The 18,523-nt window shown below is 37.3% G+C and overlaps 1 protein-coding gene across 1 annotated transcript; it reads left to right on the top strand.

Moving 5' to 3' along the window:
* The first annotated feature begins 906 nt into the window (after positions 1 to 906).
* On the top strand, positions 907 to 13,534 carry LOC143281748 (zinc finger protein 830-like). The gene is made up of 9 exons (XM_076587026.1): positions 907 to 1,032; positions 3,719 to 3,818; positions 4,739 to 4,841; positions 5,276 to 5,312; positions 7,454 to 7,614; positions 8,965 to 9,089; positions 9,812 to 9,889; positions 11,574 to 11,650; positions 12,661 to 13,534. The coding sequence occupies exons 1-9, from the start codon at positions 911 to 913 to the stop codon at positions 12,815 to 12,817; spliced, it is 960 nt and encodes a 319-aa protein (XP_076443141.1). The 5' UTR covers positions 907 to 910; the 3' UTR covers positions 12,818 to 13,534.
* Positions 13,535 to 18,523: the final 4,989 nt, after the last annotated feature.

Raw genomic sequence — 18,523 nt, 5'->3', positions numbered from 1 at the left:
GGGGAAAAGGGAGACGGAGAGAGACAGAGAAAAAATAAGAGAATCTACCGGCACACACACTGGGCACTGACGGACACACACACACACACACACACACACACACACACACACACAGAGACTCAGAGAGAGATAACATGAGAGAAAGAGAATCTGACTGCCCGGCGAGGAGACTAGACTGAGAGAGAGAGAGAGAGAGAGAGAGAGAGAGAGAGACTCACATAGAGAGAGAGAGATGTCCCGAATGTCTTAATAAAAGCCCTGCCCCGCCATCAACCAAAGTAAGGCAAGTGAGGGACTAGGGCTCTGCCGGTCGGGGCTTGATCCCAGGGGCCGCTTCCGCCGGAAAGGCCTGGTCCTGAAGCCTGAAACAGTTGATGGCTTCCTCCCCCCCACGCCCCCCTCCCCTCCCCCCGCCCACCCACCCACCCGGCCCAGCAATGGTCAACGTGATGACCGTGGACTCCTAACAGGAAGAAGAAGAAGTACATGTATATAAAACATGATAATTCAAGCCTGTAACACGGCGAAACACATATCAATACGAACACATCATGAAAATACATTGTTGAAATTGACCATCCAAATGTAACCCTTCCTAAACAATAAAATAAATCAATGATAACAACAACAACAAGAACAAGAACAACAAGAATTAATCGATAAACAAATAGAAGAAATAGAAGAAAATAAAATGCTCAAAAAGCTGTTTTCTAAATCGATAGACATAGTTTCGTATATATAAATCAATTCTAACTTGCTTGGAAAAAAAGTTATATGTATTGAAAACAATATCTTTTTTTTAGAAATCAAACAGTAATATGCGTATGACCGCAATCTATCATCACATCATTCGACCACTGATTTAATACGAATCGTTTGGCGGAAATGCATTTTATCTATGGAAGCAAAAATGGCGTCGACAAAACCCAAGAAGCAGAAGATTGTATCCCAAGAACAACTGAGGCGGTTAATGCGAGAGAAACAGTTTACTTCCAAGACTGCTGCGAAGAAAATAGAACACCCTCTAGCGAAGTAATGGCAATCCTGTCCTGTCTGATGCCTAAAACAGTCGCATTTGTCACAAACTATGCAGTCACTGTTGACCAATCCGAGTTCTGTGCGCACTTGCACTTGATTCTGCCGCGTGTCAAAACGAAAGTCGCAACACACTGTCTGATTTTGTTTTCTTTAAAACCGACGTGATAGAATGCCATTTATTGGCTGAATAGCAGCCTTTACTGTATATTGACAGAACGGTCAACAGATGTGATAAGAGACTGGATCGATGTGATTAGAGACTGGATCGGTTGCTTTCCTTGTCAACATTCAAGATTCACTGTTGTTGCCCTGGTGGTGGTGATAAGTTGAAGGGAAAATAACTATGATGGCAATATCCACATTTCTTCCCATGTGTTCTTACCATTCAGTTTCATTCCCAAGATAGAAAAATAGTAAATTTGTTTACATAACATTGTAATAATTATATATCAGCGGGCGCAATAGCCGAGTGGTTTAAGCATTGGACTTTAAATCTGAGGGTCCCGGGTTTCAATCATGGTAACGGTGACTGGTGGGTAAAGGGTGGAGATTTTTCTGATCTCCCAGGGTCAACATGTGCAGACCTGCTAGTGCTTGAACCCCCTTCATGTTTATACACACGCAGATCAAATATGAATGTTAAAGATCCTGTAACCCATGTCAGTGTTCAGTGGGTTATGGAAACAAGAAAATACCCAGCATGTATGAACCACAACAGAGTCATCGGCAAGTTGATGTTGGTCATGTAACAGAAAGAAGAAGATATATACTCTACATTTCTTCTGCAGTGAATCATGCTCAAACATTCTGTTCAAACAATATTGAAGTCTGACAAGTGACAGAATAATCACAAAGCTGATTGTTAGAGAGGAAGAAGAGAGAGTTCCTTCTTTCACACAAGATTTTGTGTCTGACTTTGTATCAGGGCTTTGACATTGTTTTAGAGCAGATGTCAGCAGTTCTTTTTTTCACAGAGAATTTTTTGTCTGACTTTGGAGCAGGGCTTTGACAATGTTTTAGAATTGAATATAAAAGAATATTGCTCCTTGATAACTTACCCTAATGTACTTGATGAGTTGATATAAAATGAAAAGGCACGTGTTATAAAAATGTAAAATAAAAAGGCATGTGTAATTTTGTTATTGGTAATAGATTTGAGATCACCAGTTGTAACATGTACTTCCACTAATGATACATTTATCTTTTGGGCTGATACTTGTGATTTTTTTTGTTTTTGTTTGCTTAACTTTTTGGGTGGTGGAGGTTGTTTGGGTTTTTTCTTATTCTTTTTTTTCTCTTACGATGTGGAACTTAATGCATTTTTTTCAGTTTATTTAAATTTCAACAAGTTAAAGAAAAGGATATTGTTTGGGTAAGGCCAAAGATTCTTTTATTTTATTGACTGGCTTGTGAAACAAAATGAGTCTGTTGTAACCTGGTGTTCAGTTGTCTGTGTCCATATGTGTTTTTGCGTGTGTCCTTGGCAAACTTTAATAGTTCATTTTCTCTGGAAATACTTTGTCTGCCAATACTAGATTAAACATAGTAATTAAAATAAATCTGACAGTCATACCAACAATAGTTTGTAAGTCTTCCAAAATCAGCCATATTTCTGGATATTTAACGGTTTATTTTGTTGAGGCTCAATCTGGATTTTTTGAAAATCATAATCACCCTTCCCTGTTGCTGGAACATAGGCCATGTTTGGTTAGAAGATGGCATGACATTGTTTTTCTTGTTCACAATTAAAAGGAAAGAAATACAAAATCTGGACAAAACACATACAGTGACACTAACTACATCATCAATGTGTTGACTGCATATGAATATTTTAAAGTAGATTCTGAATTAACTAGAATGAACATAAAAGAGAAATTGAATGGACTGTGTCATAGTTTCCAAGTGCAACTAAGCCTGTTGAACACGGATCTCCGCAGATCAAGAGAAAACGGCTGCATGTTGCAGCGTGCTTGAGTCAGTGGCAACGTCTCCTATACTGCAGACTTTAAGAGATTTTAAAATGCCTGAGATATACTAAAATAACATGATTTAAACAGTGTTATCATCTCGAATACCATAATCGATATATTACACTTTAAACAAACAGGCTGAAATGTTAATTTTTGAACGTCTTTGATAGATGCGCAGTAGCGCTGTAACTAAGACTATTTCTCTCCACCCGAACAATGAAACATGCTTGGTTTGAATCTGCTTTTATGTCTTTTTTTTTTTAACCCGAAGCTTTATGATACATAAATACATACAGAACATATTTTAAAGATTTTTAAAAAAATTATTTCTAATTGTGTATCACAAGTGAGTCTTGAAGGCCTTGCCTCTCTTGTTTTGTTTAAATACTTTTATTAACAACAAAAACCTTCAAAAACAGTTCTTATTCAGGTTAAACCATTTTGTTTACATATCGTTTTTCATTTTCAGTCCCTTGTTTGAGCTGGCTACAAAGAGACTTGAGGTGGAGCTGTAAGCTGGAGAGAATGACTGAACAGAGTGCAGATGTTTTCTTTTCTTGTGTGTTTATTAGTCAGGAAACATCCTCTTTTTTTTCTTTTTTGTCTTCTTCAGTTGTGTCAGATAAGCATTATAGGTTGTTTTGGGAATTTTTAGTGTTTGAATGTTTGTATTTAAGTATTTTTTGTTTTGTTTTTTTTCTTTGTGGCAGATACAACAGCCTTGATCAGCTGGTGTGCACACTGTGCAACACAGTCATTAAAACTGACAACTTATGGGCAGCACATATTCAGGGAAGTAAACACAAAGAAGTGAGTTGGAAAACTGCTCTGTTCATTCCTCTGTCCATTTCTCATATTCTCTTCTGTCCATGTAAGCTTTGCCTGTTCATTTAAGGAGCATGGAAAAAACTGACATATCTTTTTTTTTTTCTTTAGCTTGAATTTATGAAACATATTTGAGGGCAGTTTTCATATCATATTTTGTGACATGAACTCTGATGACTGGTGATTTATAGTGACAACAACTCTCAGCATGGAGATGTATTTGAATTGGCCAAATTGCCAAAAGTAAATAAAAGATTTGAAAACCTTTGTCTTCAGCATTCAGTACTTCAGCTGTTAAAGTAACAAGTATCTCAGTCAGATACAAAGTAAGGAAAACACCCTTGAATAATTTCATATAGTCCAATAGCTTTTTCCAATCAGAACTGATGACTGAGCTTTGCGAATATCAGGTGACCTAAGAACGCCTGTTTGAAATTTGTTTTCGTTTTAGAGAACTTAGACATAAGAAATGACATGAATATGATTTGCTAAGGTGCTGTAATGATCTGTTGAATAACAATATGATTATGATGGAAACTTTTGAAAGCATTTTGAAAAATATGGCACTGCAAATATCATGCCTAAAATTTTTACCTTTTTTCTTATTATTCAAGACTGACTTACTGATGATATCTGTTTGATAAGTGAATAACTAAATCAGTAAATGGCAAAAGAATGGGTAGAAATGTATGCTTATTGATATTCTTTTGACTTTAAATTTCTATTCTAGATAACAAGTTATGCATCATTTAAACTTAACTATTCCTGTATCATTGTAAGTGTCTTTCATTTTCTGATTCTTATGTCTTTTTAAAAAAATTCTTTTATAATTTGTTAATATTAAAGATTGATAATGTCAGATGTTTTGACCCTTGTGATGACATTTTCCCCTGATTGTTTGACAGAAACTCCTCGCTTCCAAAACACAAGGACCTGCGAAACCAGCAGAGGTTACAGCAAAGAGGAAACTGTCAGATGCTGAAATTTTAGCAGCCAAGAAAGCTAAAGGTGTGTGTGTGTGTGTGTGTGTGTGTGTGTGTGTGTGTGTGTGTTAAGTGTATACTTATCAGTGCATGCATTAGTTTAATGCGGGAAACATGTAAAAAGAGTGAGAAAGAGAGAGATATGTAGGTATACTATGACAATGTGATACGTGATAGTGGGGGAAAAACAGGCATAGGTATACAACTCTTCAGTCTTCAGAAATGACTTTACAGTATCAGTTTTGTGTGTGATAGTCTTAATATGTGGATGATGTTCTGCAGCATTCTTATAATAAATTGATATTGTACTTTGACATTAAATCATCTGTTCAGTACAAGGTTACAGGTACAGTGAACTAAACTGAATAAAAATAACTGATATGAATATGTTCTCTTTGGATTCTTTTGAATAATGAACCTTACATAATGATTATATATGTTTCCACCCTTCTTTTGCAGTATTAACATCTGACTCCAATGGATTAAAAACATCAGCGTAAGTGAGATTTTTATTTTTTATTCATAAAAGCGATTATTTTTTAATGAAAATGTACAGATACACCATTCTGTTATTTCAGGAACCATAGTTTGAATATGTTTATATGTTTGGAATGTTTTTCCTTTAAGTTTACCCTGTTGTGACTGTTGCTTATGTTATTTATTTTAACCCTTTCGCTGCCGGGAAAATAAAATTTGATTGAAATCTATTTGCCAGGGTTTTTTCACAAAAAACGGATATAAATTTTCAAAAAATTCTGAGCTCTTTGTTATTGGAGAAAGACCTATAAAAGTATATATTTTCTGAAAGGTAAATGAATAAAGAATACAAAACACATGCTGTTTTCCCATTTTATACATTTTTAGTGACATGCTGTTATTTTGAAATCGGTGTTTTGTTTTTTGTCACATTTTCAACTTGTTCATTACAAACATTAGTCAGGTAATTTGCACAAAAACATTATATTTCTGGACAAATGGATATCTGCAAACACAAAATCATACTAGAACAACCACAATATATATATATATATATATATATATATATATATGTATATATATATATATATATTTTTTTTTTTTTAAGAGATACACAATACATTGTGACTTCTCCAAATGATAAGATGGATGTGAGGCCATGCCCCCTCAGTCTCCACCCCCCTCCTCTTCACCCCTTTGACACGGTCACTTGATTCAGTTCTCATCAGACCGCGTTGGCTGCGTGCCATGAATATCGCTCTGCTGCTAATTTGGTCATGTTCTGTCGACTGCTAACATCTGTACAGCCGGCATCACTCACTGACAGTCGCATCTTGGCCACTCTTTTGATTGCTCCCTTTATTTTCTATCAGATTGTCCTATAAATGTTCATCATATCTTCTTCGAATTTACGCTTCAATTCTTTCTGAGCATCAGCTAAAGAAAGAAATCTTGGTTGATTTAGTTCCTCACGATCGCATGTCTTGAGCACTGCGTCAGTCCAACATTTTGTTGAGCGAGTGAGGAGAGAAGTCAGGCAAACACTGGGACAGTGACCCAACCAAAACGTTCAAATAAAGGACTGCTTCATGACGTAGATGGGGTTTCTAGCTATGAATAGAATCTAGAGAGATTCCCCAGGCTAAAGCTACCACTATTTTTGTCAGCGAAGTGAATGCAAACCAGGGAAAAGTCAGAATATTTCGATGACGAGTTATCTCATCATTGTGGCAGCGAAGCATACATGCTTGCCATGACGAGTTATCTCGTCATGCAGGCAGCCTAGGGGTTAAGAGCACCTTATTGGAAAGTAAAATTTGTGGGTTTTTTGTTTGTTTTTTGTTAGAATATATTTTTCGGTAATACAAGCTTAAAAAAGCATTAGACACAAAAAATAGCATACACACTTATAAATAAGTGTCTTTGTAAGATGAATTGAAAAAGATTATCGTTTATCATATGGAGACATACAAAAAGCTTCATTGTTTTTGCTCTGATTTGTATTTTTTAGTCTGGAAGTCATAAATTTCAAGCTTGTGATACTCTGAAACACGATTTTACCTGATTCAGAATTGTGAAGAATTGCAACAATGTTCCCAAAACATTTTGTATTGCATTCCAGTTAGCAACATTCGTTGTATTTTGACTGGTTGTTTTTAACAGATCTGTTGCTCTGCCTGACTGGTAAATGGGTCAGTGTTTTCCTTGTGACATACTTTTTTTTTTTTTACTTGCTTGCTTATATGGGTGAGCTTTTATATTCATTTACCATCTTTCAATAGTGTAAACAATAAACATTATAAAACTGATAATGACTGATTATGTTTATCCTCATTTTGATCTTCAGATTAAATTGAAAAATGATTGTACAATGTAGCTTGAACTTGGAAAAAAAATTATGAGCTGTTGGAAATCAGATCAGACATAATTAGCTCAGAGAGGTTATGTGATCCAGCGTCAAAGAACTCCATTAGTTGTCTTCTGCCTTACAAGTTGTGCATTTAGCTAATCTGTTGAATCAGTGTCACTTTAAAGCTCTTTTTTTTGTGTGTGTGTGTGTGTGTGTGTATGTTTCTTGAAGCATTTTTGTTTGTTTGTTTCTTGAGTGTACTCAGTGCAGCTGTGATTTGTGAATTCTGTCATCAATACATCCCACTTTAGATCCAGCACATCAACAACCAACAGAGTAGCAGCATTAGCAGGATATTCCTCCTCCTCCTCATCTGAGGATGACGAGGAAGATGACAAAGATGTTAAGAAGACAGCCCAGCGGACTCCTTCAACCAGCAGCAGCAGCAAAGGACCTGGAGGTTTACCTGAGGGTGAGTTGTTTGATTTTTGGCATTACATCTTGACTGATGGTGAACAGTAGAGCTGAGACAGTGTCTCTTTTCTAAATGTTCATGCAGGCAAGAAAGCAGAACAAAAAGTGTTCCTTACATTGTTGGTAAAAAAAAATGATGTTGCAGGACTTGACAGTGACGCATGACATTTTAGCAAGTCTATTTGGCAAAAAGCTTTCCATTTATAACTCTTTTTAAGATTCTTTTTGCCTAGGGTTTTTAAAGTGGGGATAGATGCTGATGTTGTGATGCAAACATTGATGTGCACATTGTGTTTATGAGTATTTGTGTAGCCATGGTATCATTACTTTTTTACAATATAGCTGTGTAATGTGTGTATGTTTTCAGGGTGGGGAGTTCAAAGAGATTGATATATTATGACTGTCAGTATTTGATCCTGAAAATTAGTAAAATGAACCGTGTGTTTCTGAGATACTGGTTTCCACTTAATGTCCCTTAAAAACTAAAAACATGAAGAAAAGTGAAATTTAATTTGCCCGATTTTATTCATTGTAATATTTGCCTCATTGGATGAATTGATTTACCAATACACTTCTGTTACAATAGGCCTTATATACATATGTCCTATACTGTCCTTGAAAATTGTGCTGTGTTTCTGATGTGAATAATTTTGATTCTTGTATATTGACACCTGGGGTACCCTTTTTTTCTTTTTCTGTTTTTGTTTTTTTTCTTTCTTTCTTTTTAATTTTTTTTTTATAAGTGCTCTAGAAATCACCTGGAATATTACATAGCTTCTGATAATGGCTTCATATAGTGTAAGATTATGCATACCTGACACTTTGAAAATAGATAATAATGCACTGAATGTTCATTGAATGTTCAACAATTTCTAAAATGAACACATAAAAAAAAATATATAAAAAAATTGTATGGGGGCTTCATTCTGATGTTTGGATCCTCTGCTATGAAGAAGAGTTGTTTTTTTGCATACTCCACTACTGGGGGCAGAAACCTAGATTGTTATGACTAGAAGGTATGCCTGCCTTTGTATGCTTGTTGCAGTGCAAATTTGATTAGAATGTGCAACATTAGAGTGACCTCTTTGAAGTCTGGGACCTTGGAGAATTAGGGTAAAAGAGTCCCTGGAACGCCCAACGTTTTTAACCATTCAGAAGTCTCATTATCACCCATATCAGATGGTCAGTGTCATCTATTGAAAACTGTTGGCTAGATTGTTCACGATAAATGATTGATTTACCTTATCTTGTGTGAGTAGCATAAGGCCCTTGTCATGGAATGAACTAATTTGTTTTTGAAACAGAGAGCTGCATTTACAGGCTTTGTGCAATGTTGTACTGTCCACAGATTTCTTTGATGCGCCATCTAAAGCAGAGGTGGAGAAAGGGGTGAATGCCGCCAGCAGCAAACCCACCACCATGGCAGAGGTTCTGCCAGAGGGCTTCTTTGATGATCCCAAAATGGACGCAAAGGTCAGTCTGTGTTCAGTTGTTTGATGGATGCCCAAAATGTTTTGTTTGCTCTCTGGTGTTGTGTGTATAGTGTGAGAGTTGGTATTTAAGTGAGTGTGAGTGAGTGTGTTGGGACTGTTGCTGGAGTGACAACAATAGTGTTTACCACAGAAGAGGCCCTCAGTCTAATCATCTGTTGTTAGTGTGGGGTCTTCTTTGTGTGGTGCCTTTCTGGAAACAGAAAAGGCACCAATATACCACCCAAGTGACTTTGTAACTCTGTGGAGTCTTCTTTGAAAGGTAGTCTTATGGCAACCATACATTAAGAGTTCCATGTGAAATGCTAGCTGTAGGACTGCAACAAGATGTGCTGGGGAAGGGTTGGGGGTATTGGAGACAGAGGATAAACCAATAAGGCATGAGAGTTAGATGGCCCAGAAGACCTGGAAGCTAAAATAACAAAACACATAAGATCCTGGGTGTGGGTATGTACAGATGAGCAGCATGGGAGCTTAGAAGGAAAGGATGTCTCTGTTTTATTCTTTCGTAACGTGTGGTCATTTGTTCTCTTGGCATACACCAAAAGATGTGCAATCATTTTATTCCTTCTGCGGGTAGTCCCCTTGTCCTGTTTCAATGCAAAATGACCTGTCAGTGGTAACTGTGCTGTGTGCCCTGCAGTGAATAAATGTGTCAGTATAAAATGAGTTCACCAGCTGTGCTGTGTGTGCTGCAATCTGCAGGTACGACAAGTGGAGTACAAAGACAAGATGGAGGAGGAGTGGGAGTTGTTCCAGAAGTCCATGAAAGAGGAGTCACATGTAAGTATGCTTCGTATGTCTAGACATAGTGATAATCCTGTGTTACATGGAAACTTTCTCCAGAGGGATGGGGTAATTAGGGAGGAGTAGTTCCTCTGGTGGGGGAACAAGTCTTACTTCCAGCACACAAGCATCATTTCTATGGCTATCGTTTCTTATACTTATCCAAATCTGCCATCTGCTACATTCTGAGCATAATTGGTTTGATAAAAACATGTGTGGACAAGGAGCAAAAGACATAACTTGGGGTTGATTGGTGTAGTTTTCATGTATTTTTTGAAAAATGGATTGTTTTGGGGTTTTCTTGAACGGTTATATTTACTGCTGCTTTCCCTCCTCCATTGACTATTTGGTCACTTTAAGCTGCATTTACCTGAATGGCCTTTTCCAATATGCTTTTGATTGGTAGTCATGGTAATGAGAAATGATAAATCACATTTTCAGTTCTTAAATTTTCATTAATTTGTTATGGCAAGTGTTGATGCTTCAACTCTCACAGTAGTTCTACTATCAAATAGGTCTACAGATGAACAAAGATAAAAGAAACAGATCGTACATGCCTGTATGCATGATATGTGTGTTCTTGTATATGTTTGAATCCATTAATTTATACACAGCCATACAGTGCCTTGGCAGAAGAGAAGTCAAAGGGGCAAGCATCCTGTTTTGCTTTTTCCATTTGCACCTCCAGCTGCATACATTGCTGTTGATGTTTTCAGCTGTCTGCACATTGCTAAAGAATGCCTTACATTTCTTGCAAACTGAAGAGTAATAGTGACCATAGCACTAATGTAATACCAGGGACAGATGAATGATTTTCAGCTGCTAAATTTATGTATTGAAGACGATTGGTGAATAGCAAGGAATTTGATGATGTCTTGCAATGTTGCAAGCAAGAAGATAATATTGCAAGCAAGAAGACAACATGTTCTGATATGCTGAACTTTAAAAAAAAAAAAAAAAAAAAAATCAGTTTTGACTGGTATGTTCCTTTTGTCAGTTTCTGGCGAGTTCTATCGTTACAGTGCCATCAGTAAGGGAAAAAAAATCATGCCTCCACCTGACAAAGATTCCAGTTGAGATAATTCCCATTTCACCTGATTTTGTCTTCAGTCAACTTAATGTTTGTAAGGAGTGGCTCAGACATACCAGCAATCAATGTTGATCCATGTTGTCATTTTGTTCCAGATTTTTAAGGTTACTGGGGCAGATGCCAAAAAGAAAATCTCTGTACCAAAGTATAGACAATAAAGTTTGTGTATTGTGTTTATTGTATTGTGTATTGTGTGTGGAGGGTCATATTTGGGGACTGATGGGTCTGTATGGGTGTATGGTGATCACAGACACGACAAGTCATAGTCTGTGTTGATTTTGAAACTGATTTGTAAGGTTATCACAGAGGTAGAGAATGTGTAAATGGTGATATTTGTGGGCTGTAGGCTCTTGTTTTCATTGTCTTGATACTGAAACAGGTTTGTGAGGTAACCATGGAAGACATGTAGAGGGTGATACCATTCATTAACTGGGCACTGTTAGGTCTGTGTGTCGCTGTATGTCACTGTGCTAATTGTGGACCAGGTTTCTTAGACTGCCACAGAAGAAGAGAGGATGTGTGAAGGTGATATTTGAGGACTGTGTGTGTGTGTGTGTTTGTGTGTGTGTGTGTGTGCTTATTGTGGCCCAGGTTTCTGAGGCTATCATGGAAGAAGAGGATGAACAAATCAATGTGGAGCGCAACCTGGATGAAATTGATGATCAGATGTAAGTGGTGTGTGTATGTGTGTGAACGTAGATAGGTTCTCTGACCACTTCATGTGAGTGTGTGTCTGTGTATCTGTGTAGATAGCTTGTCTAATCACTGTGTGTGTGTATATATATCTGTGTAGATAGCTTGTCTTATCACTGTGTGTGTGTCTGTATGTGTGTATCAGTGTGGATAGCTTGTCTGTATATATCTGTGTGGATAACTTATCTGATGCCTTTGTATGTGTCTGAATGCATCTGTGTGGATGGCGTGTCTGATACATCTTTGTGCCTGTGTCTGTGTGTGTATCTGGATAGCTTGTCTTTTCTTTGTGCCTGTGTCTGTGTGTGTATCTGGATAGCTTGTCTTTTCTTTGTGTCTTTGTGTGTGTATCTGTATGGATGTCTTTTCTGATCACTTTGTGTTTTATATGCATCTGTGTGTGTGAGTGTGTGTGTGTGTGTGCACGCGCGTGCCTGTGTGGATAGTTTGTCTGATCACATTCTATGTCTGTGTATCTGTAGCTGTATGGATAACTTTTCTGATCACTTTGTGTGTGTGTGTGTGTGTCTGTCTGCCTGTCTGTCAGTTTGGAGAGCTTGTCTGATCACTTTGTCCATATGTATATCTGTGTGGATAGATTGATCACTTCATGTATCATTGTGTATATCTGACAGATCACTTTGTGTATGCTTGTGTGTGTGTGCAAGTGTGGAGCTTGTCTGACAAGAGTGTGTTTTCATGCATGTGACATTTTGGCTTCGGTTTTAATATTCTTGAATCTGGTGAGAATGAAAGAAATTTGAACTGAAACAGTATTTCATATACTTGCTTTTATTGATGTTATATTTTTTATTTTGTATTGATTTTGTTAATGGTGATCTTATTCACATGTTTCTGTGATTGTTTGGTGTGTTTGACTTGTGTGTGGTTGAGTGTGTGTACATGTGGTGTTTGTGGTGTTACGTGTGCATGCGTGTTGGCGTGTAAGTGTTGCATGATGGTAAGGCTTTCTTTTGTGTTACAGTCAACGCTGGAAGGAGGTGGAGGATCTCCATGTGAAAAAGGAGACCATTCCAAAAACAAGCAGCGATGACAAGGACAGAGACAATGACAGTGACGATCTGGATGAGGAGGATCTGGATCAGTTCTTGGATTGGCGATCCAAAAAGTCTTGGAAATGAAAGTGCCATGTCTGAATTGTGAAGCACGGGGAAGGTGTGAGAATGGAAGTGCTACATTCGAATGTTTGTGAGAGTGATGAGCGTGTGGAGGCTCAGATGATTTCTTTTTCTGAGTATGCATATGTTGGGTGTGTGTCTGAGAGAAAGTGTGTGTGGATGTGTGTGTCTCTGTAATGTTTGAGAATATAGGCTTGTGCAAGTGTAATAGCAGCAATGGAGGCTTGTTTTGGAGTGTGCATTTGAGGAAATGTTCTCATGAATAAATGGAAAGTACAGGAAAATGCACAGACTTAATATGTACTTATCTTCAAAGATTGAAAGGCGTTTTGTTTGAACATGCTGAATTTTAAAAACAACAGGTTTTTTAGTTCATTGCAATGAAAGATATCAGTGTTTCTTTTTCTTTGTTAGCAACAAGACCAACATTGTTTTAGTTTCATGGTAAATAATCATTTGTTTCATCCCAGATGTTTACTTCATTCACCAGCTCAGCTATTAGTTTGTGCGTTCAGATTTTATTCTGGAAGGACTGCTGGATAGGTAACATTGTCAAGAGATTGCCAGACTGGCAAATGGGTTGATATGGTAATTTTAATATCTGAATGTATTTTTCATAATAGTGTTTGTGCATTTGCGTGAGTGAGTGTGCATGTATGGTGAGTGAGTGTGTGTATATGTGTGGGAGCTTATAAATTTGACAATAAATTGAAAATTGTTTTCAAAGAAATGTGTATAGTGCTTATTTAGAAAGAGAGAAAGACACCATTTTGTTATGATCATCATCAGGAAGGAATCAGTCTAGAAACATAAATTCAGAACATGTTTTGATCAGGAAGGAATCAGTCTAGAAACATAAATTCAGAACATGTTTTCTTTCTAAAGTCACCATTCATGATCACTGAGTGAATGTAATCATCTAGAAATGTTAAATCGATGACTCATTACACACACAAATGCACACACAATGCACAAAATCAACTTGTGTTATGAATTGTCTCTATGTGAATATGAAACTTTTATTGTCTGTAAAATGCAGAAAATAGTTATTGGACTCAACAAGTAAATGACACTGAAGGTGTTTCATATAACGACTGGAATACACTCGTAACATTGCATTTGTGATGATAATGATGCATTCATAATGTTACATACATAGAATTATTGTTGGTTTGCCTTCATATAGCTTCATATCAGCACTTGATATTAAATTGAAATTACCACAAAAATTGTAATATTAGCACTCTTGATATTGATATTAAATTGAAATTACCACAAAAATTGTAATATCAAGAAAAATGATAAATTCCTGTAACAAAAAGGATAAAGACAAAAAGCTGCTGTGCAGTATGTGCTACAGACACTTTGATAGTATTATCCCCTTGTGTCTGTCTTATCTCTCCTGATGCTTGCCTGTTTTCACAAGCAATAGCAGGAGCAGGAGACAGAATCTTGCAGAAGAAGTTTTGAAATATTGTAAGTGCACCAGTTGCAGAAGTGTCTGAATTACTGACATTGTCTTGGTTCTGGTTTTGTAAACTGTTTTAAACACGAAACAAAATGAAAATATTTTGTTTTGCTGACATGCGTGCAGTACTAAAACAAACTCAAATCAATATGATTGTAAAGTTAATCCAGATCATTTTCGGATTACTGAATATTTGTTTGAAAATACTGATGAAGGAAAGGCTTGAAGTGTTTGGTTGAGCACTTTGGTAGAGACTGACTCATTTTCCAACAACAAAAAGAATATTCAAACTTGGTGTAGAAGTATGGAGAATGAATAAGACCCACTGAATTGTCTTCCTTTCGCAACAGTTTACACCAGTGAGAAACTGTTAGGATGAAAAGTTCAAGAAAAATAAAACCTCTGTTTCTGTACAGAAAAGGTCTTTTGACCAAACTGTTTATACACACACACACACACACACACACATATATATATAGAGAGAGGGAGATAGATGGATAGATATCTTTTCAATTGAATTTTGTTTAATCTAGAGTCTGCTTCAGAAATTCTCAGCCATCAACCGCATCTCAGCATTTGTCCACCCAGAGAAAGAGGAAAAAGACAGGTGGACAACTGAGTGTTGATAGCACTGGACTTGCAACCCTAGGGTTCTGGGTTCAAACCTTGGCTGTGCATGGTGGGTTAAATGTGGAATTTTTTCCTGTCGCCCAGGTCAGCATGTGTGCAGACACACACATCAGAACATCAAGTACATACATTATCCGTGTTAGTGTTTGTTATGCTATGGAAGTATCAACACACCTAGCATGTTCACCCCTGCCTAAATGGTGGGGTAAAAATGTGCATGCATGTAAAAGCCCAGAAGAGTGGAAAAGTACAATGAAAGAAAAAGTCCAAGAGAAACTGAGAGGAATGAAACTTAGCAGTTATTAGTCTTTATATAAGTACCACCAAGGGTGACACCCTTCTCCCATCGCTTTATGCAGCTGTAAAGATCTTTCCTGTAGAAGTCTGCATGTTGTGCCAGAAGCCACAACTTGACATTGGAAATAAGCGTTCCATTGTCTGGGAAGTGCTTGCCTTTCAAAAATGACAATGGTTGGAAAGAGGCAGAAGTCAGATGGTGCAAGGTCAGGAGAGTAAGGTGGGTGAGGAAGGATTCCATAACAGCAGGACCATGCATCTGTCTGGGCAACATGCAAGTTGTGAACTGGGGCGTTGTCTGGCAGGAGGCGACACTGGTCAGCATGACATGCCTCTTGGTTTTGATGGTCTGCAGCAATGAAGCGTAGTGTGTCATGATTGGACCCTTTGCCAGGAAATCTATCATCAATACTCCATGCTGGTCTCAAAAGATTGTGAGCATGACCTTGCCCGCCGAGAAGACACATGCCTTCTTTGGAGGTGGTGAGTCAGAATGCTTCCATAGCTTTTATTGGGCCTTAGTCTCTGGATCTTAGTGATGGACCCACTTTGAAATAATGCTTCAGGCTCTGCAATGTCTGACCCTCCACACCATCCATCCACCCAGAATCAACAGGGATAAGTCTCTTTTCCCCTGCAAGCAGAGCTGTGACTGGATTGGATCTATTCACCCATGTTATGATGTTAATGTGTCTGGGCGTGCATGTGCATGTGTGTGTGCAGGTGTGTTTGCGTGTGCGCATGCGTGTGTGTTTTTATGAAATGTGTTTTATGGAATGTGTTTAATTTTAATCTAAGAATTATTTACTAGATATTTTTTTATTGTTTGTTGGATTATGCTTTTTGATTTGTTCTGTGAACTCATTGGATTGAGCTGTTGTAATGTTTTTATGTATGTTTATATCTTGCTGGATCATGTAGAAACCATTGTGGATGAGTAAATATATTTTGAAATATGAGACATGATGCTTAAACTTGTTATTTCAAGTATTGAGAAAGAAACATTGAATTAGGCCTAGTTAGAAAGTTAGTAGCCAGAATATCAGTGGTTTTCTCGCTTGTTAGCATGATTGGGAATTTATCATACAAAGTGTATAATTTTGTGAAGGCAATGACTAGGACAAAATGGAGTCAAGATTACCATCTATGCCTCAAGCCTGGTGCTTTGTTTTGGGGACATAAAAATAATGTCGTTAAACACACTTGATGTTAGTGATTGGCAAGCGACACTGGCAAAACGAAACGAAAGTGGACAATTTTTGATTTCACAGTAAAAGAAACAAAACACTTGATTTAGTCCACAGGCTTTGGACAGAAAAAGGACTGATTAAGAAGAGAATTAATCAACCAAATTTACACTTGATCCTCCACGCTACCCCACACACACTCCCACCCCTCTCTCTCTAAATACAATAATATAATAGAGAAAGAGAGCACGCATCAGATCGCCCAATTTTTGCACCAGTACTTGACGAAAGTGCAAAAACGCCTTAAGATATTCAAGCCTACGTCCACAAGAAAAATAAAAAAAGACTTAACTACAAGTAAGAATCTGGGATGTCTTATTGCACTTTGTCCAAATGTACCACAGTGAAACCATACACATTCGTCACCTGAGGAAAGTACAACACTGCCTCCATGCGTTGGCTAAGTGACAAAACCATGAACAGCCCCTTCACATTGTCCATCGAATCGCTTCTGACAGGCAGAACCAGCACGACCTACGGACATGAGTCAGTGATGCTGACCTCACCCATGACAATCACAAAAGTGAGCAATGACTAACAAAAGCATTCACAAAAACCCCCTCAGATTGTTTGACTTGAAGAGTATAAATCAAATATTGTGATGTGTTACTTTGAGTTTAGACTTTTAAAAAGGAAGTTTTGTATGCTGATTTAATGAGCTGATACTGCTTATATTTTTAATGTATTCTGGTAAGGAGTTCCAAAGTGTCCCCCCTGAGTATGCCAGACTAGTTTTAAACAGATCGATTCTTGTTTTTTTTATAATGATATTATTTGTATATCTGGACTGATTCAAGGGGAACTGTGCAATTAGTGAAGAAGGAGCAAATCCATTTTGTATTCGATACATCATAATTGCTTTATTGTATTGCAGTTTGTATGTTAGGGGAAGGATATCAAGTGTAATGTAGTCTTCGGGTGTCAGTGTAGAAGATTTTAGGAGTACAACTTTAAGGGCTCGCTTATGAATTCTGACTAGTGGCTTCAATGTACTGGCGCTACAAAGGTCGAATAAAGTGGATGCATAATCTATCGAAGACTGAATATGTGCGTGGTAGAACAGTTTTCGTGCATTAATATCTAGAAAATGCTTAACTCTAGATAACTGGAACACTTTTTGGGAGACTTGCTTGCATGAACATTCAATGTGAGGTGTCCAAGAAAGGTTGTTATCTATGGTTACTCCCAGAACTTTGTGATTACTTACTTCATCTATCTTCTTATCACCTATATAAATGGACGGTATACTAAAATCAATATTTTGTCGTTTTTGTCGAGACGTAACTATCATGTATTTAGTTTTTTGCTCGTTTAAAGCCATGTGGTTTTGTTCCGTCCATCTGACCAACTCATCAACATTTTCTTTAAGGCTAATAGATAATTCTTTCAGGTCAGAGTGATTCGAATGAACAGAGGTGTCATCAGCAAAAAGTTCACAAAAGCCTCTCGTAATAGATAGAGGAAGGTCGTTAATATATAAAGAAAAAAGAAGGGGACCAAGCACTGATCCTTGAGGAACACCAAATAGTTGTGTCTGAAATCCAGATTGTGCATTGGTTAGAGAAACAGTATGTTGGCGATTAGTGAGAAATGATCTGATGAGAGATAAAGCATGTTCGGAAATTCTGTAAAGTGTTAGTTTTCTCAGTAATAGGTTATGGTCAATAACATCAAACGCTTTCGCAAAATCAACGAACAATACTGCTGTGAATTTGTTGTCATTTATGTTCATAAGCCACTCATCTACTAGATTAGTCAGTGCGGTATGGCATGAGTGATTTATTCGAAACCCAGATTGGTTGGGATGGAGTAAATTATATTTTGAAATATGAGACATGAGATGCTTATAAATGTGTTTTTCCAAAGGTTTTGAAAGAACTGAAACTATTGAAATAGGCCTGTAGTTAGAAGGATTAGTTTTATCGCCAGATTTATACAGTGGAATTATTTTCGCTTGTTTAAGATGATTAGGAATGTAATTTTTATCAATACAAAGATTGTATAAATAAGTTAGGGAATCGGCAATGATAGGAGCACTGGATTTTAAGATTTTACCATCTATGCCAT

Source organism: Babylonia areolata, chromosome 4 (genome assembly GCF_041734735.1).
Source record: "Babylonia areolata isolate BAREFJ2019XMU chromosome 4, ASM4173473v1, whole genome shotgun sequence".
Taxonomy (NCBI): domain Eukaryota; kingdom Metazoa; phylum Mollusca; class Gastropoda; order Neogastropoda; family Buccinidae; genus Babylonia; species Babylonia areolata.
The sequence above is the reverse complement of the archived record's forward strand: the minus strand, read 5'-3'. Positions and strand labels throughout refer to the sequence as shown.

Coding starts and splice junctions, on each gene's coding strand:
- LOC143281748 (XM_076587026.1), top strand. CDS start 911: ATGGCGTCGACAAAACCCAAGAAGCAGAAGATTGTATCCCAAGAACAA. Junction 4,842..5,275: donor AGCAGCCAAGAAAGCTAAAG/GTGTGTGTGTGT, acceptor CTTCTTTTGCAG/TATTAACATCTGACTCCAAT. Junction 5,313..7,453: donor AATGGATTAAAAACATCAGC/GTAAGTGAGATT, acceptor ATCCCACTTTAG/ATCCAGCACATCAACAACCA.